Raw genomic sequence first — 11971 nt, forward strand, 5'->3', positions numbered from 1 at the left:
CGAGAGTGAAACTGGTGCTGGCACTCCTCGACAGCCAGCTCCGTGCCTCGCTTCACTGCATCCATGGCTTCCACCTGCCGCCGGCAAATGCGGACCTGCTCTTCTACCAGCCCCGTCAGACCCTCGCAGCCCCCGGGGTCCCGGAGGACCGCCCGCAGGGAAGGCTGCTTGGCCAGGTACCTGTGGGGCAGGGGAGAGATTCAGTCGCAGATGGACTAGAGCCAGGGCCATTTCTGTAGGGCTTAGCCCTCCATAGCCTGATTTTAGAGCAGAAACGGGACAAGGAAGGGGATATGCAGTCTCCTGTCTGTGCCAAATTGGACATTCCTGCTCCCCATCCTGGTCTGCACCTCTTCAGCTTCACCATCCCTCTCCCTTCATGCTCCGAGATGTGCCTCTGACTGTGCTGCCTTTGGGTTGCCCGGGTTCTTTCTTCCGCGCTTTTCTCACAGATCTGCCCATTTTCTTAGGAGACAGCACCTCCCCAGGTGACTTTGCAGCCCAGATAATACAAGTGAAAAGCATACTTACAGCCAGGTCACAGCAAGGACATGCTGCACGGGGATCAACACCACGTACAGACACACCATCTCCATCCCGTCCTCGACAAAACTCCACCTTCAGCCACGGCGCAGCAGCTGCCTGGATCCCCTCCTCAGACCTCCCGCCACCTCTGCCCGACAGTCGCTTTCACAGCAGCTCCGGCCCAGTGCTGCAAAGCGTGGGTAGCCCGCGCCCCGGGCAATGACCATGGGCTGCCGCGGTGTGCCTGCCAGCAGCGGAGAGCCAGTGGCCTGCAGAAACCTGGCAGGTTGGCCCTGTGAGGGCGTCCACGCCGGTGCTGCTCCCTACCTACAGCTCAGGCAGCATTGTGGGAGAGCTCTGAGCTAGGACTCTGGGGTGGGCATCTGTTGGAGGGAGCTCACATGGCTGGGGACAGTATCAGTGTTGGACCTCCGGTCTCTGCTGTCCTGTCAGCAATCTGGTCGTCTCCTTCCACAGTCAAGTCACTTCACCAGCAGGAAGCAGCCTGAGACCCAGCCAGCAGCAGACAGAGCCTTCCATGCAAGAAAAACCTGGCAGCACCAAGCAGCTGTTACTAGACCCACCAGCTCATCATCTCTTTGCCACCAAGCCTTTTGGGGATCCGGAGAGTTTCCCTGCAGTGACAGCTCGTGGGAGCCAAGACCGGAACCTGCTGCCTTCCTAATCCCCAGCTGCTGTTCTTGAGGACCCTCCGTCATCTGCCTCCTCCAGACTGGAGATTCTTCTTTTCTACCCTGCAGCCCACATAGCTACGGCAAACAGACGCAGCCCGGCTGCTCTCTGGCTCTCTTAACTCTTTCTCTGGCACATCTCCCTTTACCCCCCTCATTTTCTTCCCCACGGCAAGAGGGACAGTCTTTGCCCTTCTCCTAAGCAGGCATAATGGGGTGGCTGCCCCTCTTGCCGGTGGGCAGCCCTTTCCTACGAGCCCCTGGGAATCCAGGAAAATGTGTGACTGGGAGGTGAAATGTCCTGGGAGCAAAGCCTGACGTTCGCTGAGCAGACCTGGGAAGTGCTAGCTGTCCCCACCACCCTGGAAGGTGAAACTCCTCATGCAGCCCAGAGGTTTCTGCTTTTCCTGTCTGAATCATTCAGAAAGTGAAACGCTGCTGCTCTGGCCCTGCTTTGGTTCTTCCACCACGGCCCCACACATAGGTTAACCCCTTTGCTGTGCTCCTCCACATTTCCCTGCACAAAGAGGTCTGAAGAGTACTGGGCTGTATCAGCCACCCTTTGGAACCTGAGCAGCCTCTCCGTTGTAGCACGCTTTCCACCTCTTTCCTTGCCTTCCCGGCTCCCCACGTTCCTTGTCCCGTTGGGTCCTTGCTCCTGCGTTCTGGAGTCAGCATGCCGGGGCGGCAGGCGTGTTGGGATCTGCAGTGTCAGGGTGTAGCCTCCGACACACACCCTGGTGATCTGGTCTTACCTGCTGTCGACTCAGACTGGGGTGAGGAAACGTTGGGGGTTGTGCTGCTCTTCCTCATGAGCTGAGCCTCCAAGAGAGAGCGAGGGGCAGAGGTGGGAGCCCGCCCGGGCAGGAGGAGATGGAGCTCGCCAGCTGATGCACCGAGGGTGAGTGAGGTGAGTGAGCCCGGCTGGGTAAGGGATGCTGCGGGGCACCGTGGGCTCGCAGGCTAGGCTAAGTGCCACTGTGTCCCCCTCTTACGACACACACGGTGAAGGCATGACTACCAGGCGCAGCCAGGTGTGTCCACATCTGTGCGGGAGGCGAGGGCTGCAGGGGAGGGGAAAGTTCCTACAGAGAGTGTCAGAGAGGGTGCAAAGCGAGAAGGAAACCCCCCTCCCAGGTATATCTGCAAGCCTTTATCGGTACCAGAGCCGTGACAGGAACTGAAGAGACACAAAAAGCTGCGAGAACAAAGATCCCAGTAACTAGGAAGTGAGAAAGGGGATCTGGTTAAAAAACAGAGAAGCACTAAAAAAGAGCAGGGTGAGATCAGTGGTTTGGGTGCTATTGTACCCCCCAAAGATTTATGGCCAACAGTAACATATCCCTCGGTGTGTCACTCCCCGAATGAGGAGACAGTGACGGCAGAACAAGGGAGGAAAGGAGAGAGAAAGTCAAACACCAGCAGTAACAGCCAGCGGGTGAAGGAGCCAGGCAGGGAACGAGGGAACCCACAGGCACAGCACCTTCTTAGGGCGGCTGCTCCTGGGGAAGGACCGCAGTACGATTAGGAGTGTCCCCACGAGCCGCGTCTTCTTCCAGGTGTGCTGGGACTGGCAAAGCAGATATAGGACTTGAAGAAACAGAGTGCCACACGGGCTCTGCAGAAGGGCAGATCCCTTCCCGGCTACGCTTGGCTGTGCCAGGTTGCAGATGTCCTGCTAAATCAGCCCTTGCACTTTCTTAGCGCCGTGCCTCCTGCAGCCTTGAATGACAGGGACTGACTGTTTGTGGCAAACATGCCTTTGCCTGCCATGGGCACTGACGTCTTTCCAGAGCTTGGCTCTTTCTGGGTCCCTGCCACATGCCAGCAGCGTGCAGCTGGGCTCCCGGGAAGGGCCTTGGCCCCAAAGTGCCCAAGTCCCTGGGACTGACAGGACTCTCAGTCATTGTGCTGGCGGTGGATTAAATCAACTTTGCTCTCACGTCACGTATTTCACTTCTTCCTCCTGTTTAACAATATTTTGGGAAGTGGATGTTTTGATTTTCCCCTGTCAGTCCTGGGGGTGGCTGAGTTAGCACGGCAGCAAAGACGAGCAAGTACTTGGCACTATGGCCCAGGGCAGGTCTCCTCAGTTGCAAGAACACCTGCGTGTTGCTTCTTTCACAATTGCGTTTGCTTTGATAGGGTGTCTTAGCTTATCAGCTTGGGATAGCAAAGTTCATGCTTTGTGGTGAGCCAGAAGTGCATCAGGAAGTGAAAAAGGAGAGGTGATGAACTGCAGCACGACAGACATAGAATCAGCCTTTGCTCGGTGGGGATGGCTGTGATTTGGATGAGCAAGCAGCCAAGAGCCTGCCTGGCTCTGTTTTGATTCAAGCTGTTTGCAGCTTTGGTGCCTGGCCCGAGACTTCTGCAGTGACAGCGATCGCTAGCCAGCAAGCCTGCTTGCACCCTTGGCTCTTCACCAGCAGAGAGGTAAGCGAGACGGAAACATCTAGAGAGCTGGATGGTCTGGGCACGCTGGGCAACCTGTCCCTGCGAGCTGCTGCACATGTGCTGCTGGACCTGACGGCGGGGCACTGGGGGACACTCTACGCCTCTTCGGTTCCCTAGCGAACCAAGAGCTGCAAGGCAAACCTCGGGATTTATTTAAACAGAAGCTTTCTTTGGGATCCTGTGATACTAAAAGCACAGGCAGCCTGCAGAGCTTACTTGCCAAGGTGTCCACAACCTCTTCCACGGGGCCCTCAGGAGATGAAGGGGAGAGATACGCCTAGAGAGCAGGCAGTAGCAGTGCAATCAGAACTCGTGAGTTAAAGATGGAGGTCTCAGCTTTGATGTCATGTATCTCATTATAAACAAGCCATCCTAAGTCCTGAATGTCTTCATGGTTCTAATCATCAGAATAATCTAATTTCTTGGTTACAAAAAAGGTGAAAAGTGGGGCTTAAACATCAACTACAGCAGGTAAAAAGCATACACATTTATGAAAAAATATACCTTCAACTTCTAAAGCAAAGTTGGGTGGTTTTCTTGAGGCTTGGTGTGTTCTTTGTTGTTTCCTGTTGGTTTCAGGTTTACTAAGTGAGCTTGTGCAGTCTGTGTTTGCCGCTGCACCACTCTGAACCCCAATGCCGTGTTCTCTGCATCCCCAGGGCAGCCCCAAACCACTCCAGGGTTTAAATGATGAGTCAGTCTCAGAAACATTGACCCTGTGGCACACTCGGCGAGACTTTTCTAGATATCTTCTTCCACCTCGTTTCTCAGCCCATGCATAACCCTGTGTTGCCCCACGCTGTGCTCTTTCACCACTTTTTGCAGGGCTAGGAGACAGTGGCTATTGGTGAGATAGTGTCGGGAGAGAAGACACCCCCAGACCAGGCAGCAAGATGCCAGGTGTACGTCTCATCTCAGGGCACTCCTGCCCGTTCCGGCCCCTGTATGGAAGTACAGCTAGGGTTTCCCACCCCACAGAAGAAAAAACTCAAAATCCCTGTGAGTTTTGCATGTCCCGTGGGGACTCCCTGCCTAGCAGCTGGTTTGCTGTCTCTGGCGAGAGGTGCCCACCCCGGGCCCAAACTCTGGCTCATCCCAGCCCAGCACCCTGCGCCAGCCAGGGCCCTGGGCATCTCCCGAGCGCTTCGGGGAGGCACGTGGCTCTCGCCTCAGTGGGGTGGTCACAGAACAGGCGGTGTGAGAGGGGAGGGCAGCGAATTCTTTTCAGCTTTTTTTTGGGTATTGTCTGCCCATTCACCAGAGTCACGCTCTGCTTTCCCCTCACACAGCAACAGCAGTCGACTTTGCCCCCATCTCACACCTACACCAGCGCCTCTTCCTCCCTCATCGGTGTTTTCCCTTCCTTCTAGTTTCTGCAGCTCCTCCTCCCCTGTAGCAGTTGCTCATTGTGTGTGTGTGTGTGCATGTACACATGTGCACGTGTCATGTTTATGTCATTTACCCTGTCTCCCCTTCCCAGGGCAGCAAGAATACTAGCAACAAATTCATTTTCCACCTGAAAATGGACAGAAGTATCCTCCTAGGTAGCATCCTTAGTTGGAATTGCTCTTGTCTTCCCTGGGAAAAAGGCCGTGGTCTCGGCAGATGGCCTTCAGGGGCTCATATTGATCTTCACTGAGAGGCAAAAAGATGCGTCCTTCACCTCCTGGGCCACTTAAGGTCAGTCACCAAACAGAAAGTTCATTCAAGATTTCAAGACAGCATCTCATCGTGAGGAGGAGAATGATTTAGCTGTGGTACCATTGCTTCTTTACACAGCTGATCACTTGAGACCTCTCAGCAACTTTCATGTAGAGCAATCAGTACTTGAGGTTTTGTAGAGGCAGCCACAAACAACATGGCCTGTGGCTCTCAGACATTAACCAACACAGATAATCCAACCAGTTTCAGCTCTTCTGCCTCCCTGCTACGAGCTTGCTCTACTCGTAGCTTTCCTCTTCAGTGAGGGATGGTCACAACAGTACCTTCAGAGCTCTGCAGAGAACGCTCCGTTCCCACAGCTTCCAAAGACCATGCGTGTACACATGTCATTTCAGGCCTCTGAAATCTTGATTACAGTGTCTGTTCTGTCAAATTTGAGACTACCAGCTTAGCTTCAATAACACCACCGCTAGTGGATTCTTGCTTCTGTGTTTCCACCCACCCACAAAAAATACCATAAAATAACATAGAATAAAAGAAAATAAAACAAATCTCATCAAAAAAACCAAATCTGTTTTACACTCTTAGTCATCTTTGCTGCCAGTTTAGAACTCTGCTGCCTGGTGTCTCGAAGGTTTGAAGGGCTAGTATGTAAGGAAAGACCACTCAGGAAAAAAAGAAAAGGTGATGGTGGTTTAAAAACTAAATGGCTTGGCTTTCTTGCACTGGTGTTCATGGCAGGAAAACCTTGGAGATGTCCACAGCAGAAACTCTCTTTTCAGGGAAATTCATCAAAATACTGTCTCTGATCTAAAGGGTGATAGGAACGGCTATGGAGCAGCAAGATGAGCTAAACGGTGTCTGGAACCACACAGCTCCTACCCCAGAGGTCCAAAAACAACTGAAGGGTGAAAGACCTGACTAACTGTGGTGTACAAACATTTGCTTAAAACTGCTTTCAAAGGCTTACTAGCAGATGCAATTTCAGAAAAGGCTCTTGAGGGATTTCAGACAAGGGAGCTTGATGTCTGTGCTGAACAAACTAGTAGAAGGTATAATAAAGGAAAAAAATCAACTGGCATGCAGTCACATCTAATTACTGGGGAAGAGTCATCATGGCTTTTATAAAGGGATGCTGTGCCTCACAGTCCTTCTTTGAAGGAGTCAACAAGCACATGAGCAGTGACCCGTGTGGATTTCCAAAAGGCTTTCAAAAGGATTCTCACCAATGGTGCTTAAAGAAATTTAGAGGAAAAGTTCCTACCTGGATAAAAAGTGCCTGAAAGATAGGACACAGAATGTGGGTAGATGGCTGGTTTTCTCAGCAGAGTTATACAACACCAGTGCTGGAGCCTGGGCCGTTTGACTTATTCATGCGGGATGAATAATGAAATAACAAATCTGTTGGAGACATAAAATTATTCAGGTTAGAAAAGATGAGGGTTGGCTGCAAAGAACTGCAGAGATTAAAGGAAGTGTGAGTGACTGGCCTTAAAATAGCAGCTGAAATTTCATCTTGCCAAGTGATGAGAAAAAACAATTTGAATTGACCATTACCCCTTGCAAATGAGATCTATGCCTACTCAGCTCTCATCATGCACATGATGATGTGCATCCACTTCATCAGCGCTGTGTACGTTTCAAGCACCCCACCACGGGGCTCACAAAGGCTGCAGCAGAATTGGAAAGGTGCTGAGAAGGGCAACAAGGACGTTTAAAAGTACAGAATAGCTCCTTTGTGAGGAACAGCTATGAAGACAAGAATCCTTTAGCCTCAAAAAAAAAGTGAGTTCTGAGGGGGAATATGGTAGACATTTATAAAATCATTAGTGATAAGGTGAAGGTGAGTAGGGATGGTTTTTCCACTGTCTCTTGCAGCATTAAAACTGGGAACTGAATCTAGCAGGTGGTAATTAAAAAATTAGTATAAGGAAGTGGTTCTTCACCTGAGATGCGATTAAGTTGTGGAACAAATTTGCACTCCTGGCACTGGATGTTGCAGGTGGCAAATTTTGCATCAACTCAAAAACCAACTAGAAAAAACCATGAAAGAAACTTCCCTGAGGACTACTGAATACCAGTAGGTCACCTCTGGCTCAGGAAATCCCTGGGATACGATATGCTGGAAGCAGGAAACAAACTTGAGGGAGCATAACTACGTGATTGCACGGTTCTTACATTATCCCGTTACCATCCACAATCTGAGATAGAATGCTAGTTGTAGATAGACCACTGATCTCACACAGGATGGATTGTGCTTACCTATTACATTCTCTAGAGCCATTTATTGAATGCGTCTTGATAAGAATAGCTTGTCTGTGGAGACTAGTTAACTTCACCTGACACCTGACTGGTCTGGGTACACGTGTTAGAGCAGGTCATGGTCCCTCACAGAGTCTCAGTCTCAGAAACTTTGTCTCACTCAAGACGAAGGTCTCAGCAGTCTGTTCAGTCTGCAGTCATCGCAGGTTTTGGCTTTAGCAAAAGCTGGCATATCCTTCCTCCTTGAGACTTTTTGAGGCATTTAATAATTTCACTTGAAACCAAGAACATTCTTGCACATTTGCCTCATCTTGCTGGATTATTTTATGCTTTAAATTTATGCAAGTCTTCACACAAAGTTTTCATCCACCAAGAAGGGTGAAAGCCACTCAGATACAGCTTGACAAACCAGTAGAATTTCCTCTAAGAAGCCTGCCTTGGTGGTGGGCCTGCCCAACAACACCAAAGGATGGGCAAATTGATAGCTCTCTGCTCTCTTGTACTAGACTTCCACTTTCATCATTTAACATATTGTTGCCAGAATCAATCTCTTCCTACCTATGCGGTCAGCACACGCTTCTTCCATCTTTAATTGATTCTCCCTCTAGATCTGTGCATTGCCCCACAGTTCCATCCAGAAGGTCTGACATGTTAGTCATGCCTGTCAAGTTGCTGAGTAGCTTCATCTTACAGTAATATCAACCTTATGTAAGGATTTCCTCCTCTAGATGGAAAATTCTACTTTCCTTTTGAGGTAAATCCCACTCTACGTGGGCTCTGTGAGGGAGTCCCTATCTAACACTTGCAAACAGCTACGGGGAATTCTGTCATGCCTACCAAACCTTGCTCCACCGTGACAGCTCTGAGAGTGGATGTCTAGTTTTAGGTTCATAGAATAATTAAGACTGTCTCTAGCCCAACTTCCTGCTCAAAGCAGGGTCAGCTATCAGATCAGATGAGGTCACCCTGGACTTTCTAGAGTCTGGTCTTGAAAACCTGCAGGCATGGAAACTCCACAACTTCTCTGGGATACCTGTTGCAATGCCTGACTGTCCTCACAGTGAAAACATTTTTCACTATATCCAGTCCGAATATCTATTGCTTCAATTTACGTCTCTTAGCCCCCTGCCATGCCCCACTGTAACTCTGCCCTCTTCCAGTAACCACATTGTAGGTATTGGAAGGCTGCTATTATGTCTCCTGAAGCCTTCTGTTCTCCAGCTGAACAAGCCCAGTTCCCTCAGCATCTCATCATGGGGCAAGTCCTCCAGCCCCCAGACCTTTCTGGTGGCCTTCCACTGGACCCACTCTGGTTGATCAATGTTTGGCAAGGCAGTGCTACCGTTAGAATCTAGAGTGCTTACTAGTCTCACACCATTTGGGAGTCATGGGTACGTTTGTCCACATGAATCCAACGGCCCTTCCTGCTTTACTGTGTTCTCCCTTACCTGGCTGTGCTGCTCTGTGTTTGTGGGACATGGGCTACTTCGTGCTTTACAGTGTTGTAATCAGGAAAATGATCTGAGGACATCCAATCCAAAGGAACTGTATGAATGTAAGCAACGCAAGGAGCTCCAACCAGCTGGGACCCACGTTTTTGTGGGGTGTTTCACCTAGGAAAAGGAGATAGGATGGAGTCAAATTTAACTGTAGTATAATTCTTTTTATCTGTAACGGATGTTCAAAGTCCTCTTTCTCTGATATAAACCAATACTATGCAGTTTTTATTTTAAGTTTCTTCCAGTCAGCATTTTTCTCTCAAAATGCTTGCTCTCCTCTTTTTCTTTCTCTTTCTCTCTCTCTCTCTCTGTTTCTGGAACTGCCTTGACTACTTCCCCTGGGTGCTTTTGTGCTGTCCCTTTCTTGTATATGTGTGCTCTCCACAGTGATCAAAGCAACACGCATTTTCTGGGGTTGAGCGATAAATGATTCTGTACAACAATTACCTTCTCTGTGCTCTGACTTCATGCAATTACTCATTTTTCTACCGTCCATTTTTCTTAGTCTTGTGGTTTCTTTGTGTGCTCTTGCAGCAGAAGCCATCATGTTTGTATTTTGACCTTTCAAGAGATTTCCCCCTCTAACTTAAATTCTCCTGTCTTGGTCTTCCACTCTGACCAGGAATTGCGCTGACATTCAACACATGGCAATGACCCTCCATCGCGTCAGCATTCACATAACCACTGGAAATAATTGCTGAACTAGAGGCAGAAGCTGACTCTCGGTGACTACATTACCACCCCTGTCAGATGACCACTGCCCAGCAATCCAAAGCAGCACCAGCCAAGAGAGAGGTGTGCCTGTCTACCTCTTAGCTGCAGATGAGGGGACTGACCTGCCTGTGGCTTGCTAGGGGGGAATGACTTCTCTCAGCGCTTTTATTTGTGCCTCCTTAGTGCACCAGCAGGCTCAGCCACCTCAGCGAGACTCTGCCCTGATCCCCGCTGGGCATGTCAGCTTCCAATGCGTCTCAGACATGCAAGGATTACAGCTTCAACCACCACCCCCTCCTGCCTATCTACACCCTGATATTCGTCACAAGTCTGTTGCTGAATGTCATGGCCCTATGGATATTCATCCGCTACCTGCGCCTGAAGTCTGTGGTGATGATCTACATGTTCAATCTGGCCGTGAGTGACCTCACCTTCACGCTCTCTCTGCCGCTCCGACTCTACTACTATTCCAACCACCACTGGCCCTTTGGTAACACCCTGTGCCAGGTCTCTGGCTCTGTCTTCCAGATCAATATGTATGGCAGCTGCCTCTTCCTCATGTGCATCAACCTGGATCGCTATGTTGCCATTGTCCATCCACTTCGCTGGCGGCATCTGCGACGCCCCAAGGTGGCCAAGCTCCTTTGCCTGATGGTCTGGGTTGTGATCTTCACGGGCTCCATCCCCACAGCCATAGTCCACAAGCAAAACCACTGTGAGGTACAGAACCAGACTATGTACCTGTGCTTTGAAAGCTTTAGTGACAACATGTGGCAGAAAAACCTCTTCCCGTTAGTCATCCTGGCTGAAATCTTGGGGTTTCTCCTGCCTCTCAGCTCTGTGACATACTGCTCAATCCGGATCTTTCAGGAGCTCTGCCAGAGCAGCCAGACGAAGACCCTGCGACAGCAGAAGACTATCCGTCTCCTCTTGGTCAATCTGGTCATCTTCATCATCTGCTTTGTACCCTACAACACTACCCTTGCAGTTTATGGGATGATAAAGGCCCGAGTCATTAAGGTTGAGCAAGAAACACAGGCCTCCGTGCGCCAAGTCTTAATTATGACAATGCTGTTGGCCAGCATGAACTGCACGCTGGACCCCTTGATCTACTACTTCAGTACTGAGGGTTTCCGTAACACCTTTAAGAAACTGCGGCAGGGAAAAGCCTGGGACTCAGATACAGGGATACTCAAGAATCAGGTTGTGGAGAACAAGTCAACCCGAGACCATGCCTTCTCAAAACTAAAACAGCTCCCAGTTGAAAACTTCATCTGTCCCAATGGATCTTTGCCATCACTTCCTATGGCAGTATTTTTGAACAGCCCTATTGAGGACTCAGAAATATAACCACAAGAAGGTCATACCGTGGCAGAGTCACCCATTCAATAGTTACAGCAACACTGTGGGAAACGGCTCAGGGTAACGTAGCAAGCTGTTTGAGGGAGCGCAGCAGACTGTATGTGGGTGAACGTGATGATACAAAGCTGAAGAGTGAAAGGTTGTTTCAAATAAACAGAGTTGTCTCCATGACATGGTCCCACCTGACTCTTTTGGTGCAGGAAACACAGTGGGGAACAAGGGCTTCAAACCAACCTAGTGTGGCTAGGTCTGGTCAGCACAGATTCCTGTTGCAAGTCCATCCTGCCTGAGCACCTCCTGGCTGCACTGTAAGGTGAAGCCATTCTGCGGATGATCAGAGCACAGATGTGGTACTCACTGCTGACAGAGTGAATTTAGTAGCAACGACTGAGGGAAACTTCATTGTTTTTTTAACTAGATGCTTCAATCTGGGTCTCAGGTCCAGCTTGGGGCACCTAAATAAGTGCCTTAATTTTCCAAATGAGTTGAAGCATTTCACAACGCTTGTTGGCGTTGAGGAGAATAGCTGAGTGTTTAGTACTCTTGCAGAAAATAGGTTCCTAATTGCATAGTAAGTCACAGGCCTTAGCAAAACAGTCTTTGGGAGGTACGACAAATGTGCTTGTGCAGCTGTGTAGACACACACACGCAGCACAATGGCTATAAATTTACCTAAAGCGAAATGGCCTGGGAAACACTAGCGTACTTAAAAGTACACCCAGCATTCATAATGGCCCCAAGAAACAGAGAGGGTACCAATGTTATTGTCATCGTTTCTGCAGATCACATTGACAGTGG

At 49.8% G+C, this 11971-nt stretch overlaps 1 protein-coding gene and 1 pseudogene across 1 annotated transcript; one reads left to right on the top strand and one right to left on the bottom strand.

Annotated features, from left to right (window-relative positions):
- Positions 1 to 596, bottom strand: part of LOC104339119 (protein Wnt-4a-like) — a 3750-nt pseudogene extending 3154 nt beyond the window's left edge.
- A 2800-nt stretch (positions 597 to 3396) lies between these two features.
- LOC104339118 (lysophosphatidic acid receptor 5-like) lies at positions 3397 to 11303 on the top strand. The gene is made up of 2 exons (XM_075412616.1): positions 3397 to 3653; positions 9720 to 11303. The coding sequence occupies exon 2, from the start codon at positions 10049 to 10051 to the stop codon at positions 11159 to 11161; it is 1113 nt and encodes a 370-aa protein (XP_075268731.1). The 5' UTR covers positions 3397 to 3653; positions 9720 to 10048; the 3' UTR covers positions 11162 to 11303.
- Positions 11304 to 11971: the final 668 nt, after the last annotated feature.

Source organism: Opisthocomus hoazin, unplaced genomic scaffold, assembly GCF_030867145.1.
Source record: "Opisthocomus hoazin isolate bOpiHoa1 unplaced genomic scaffold, bOpiHoa1.hap1 HAP1_SCAFFOLD_409, whole genome shotgun sequence".
NCBI classification, from domain to species: Eukaryota; Metazoa; Chordata; class Aves; order Opisthocomiformes; family Opisthocomidae; genus Opisthocomus; species Opisthocomus hoazin.

Coding starts and splice junctions, on each gene's coding strand:
- LOC104339118 (XM_075412616.1), top strand. CDS start 10,049: ATGTCAGCTTCCAATGCGTCTCAGACATGCAAGGATTACAGCTTCAAC.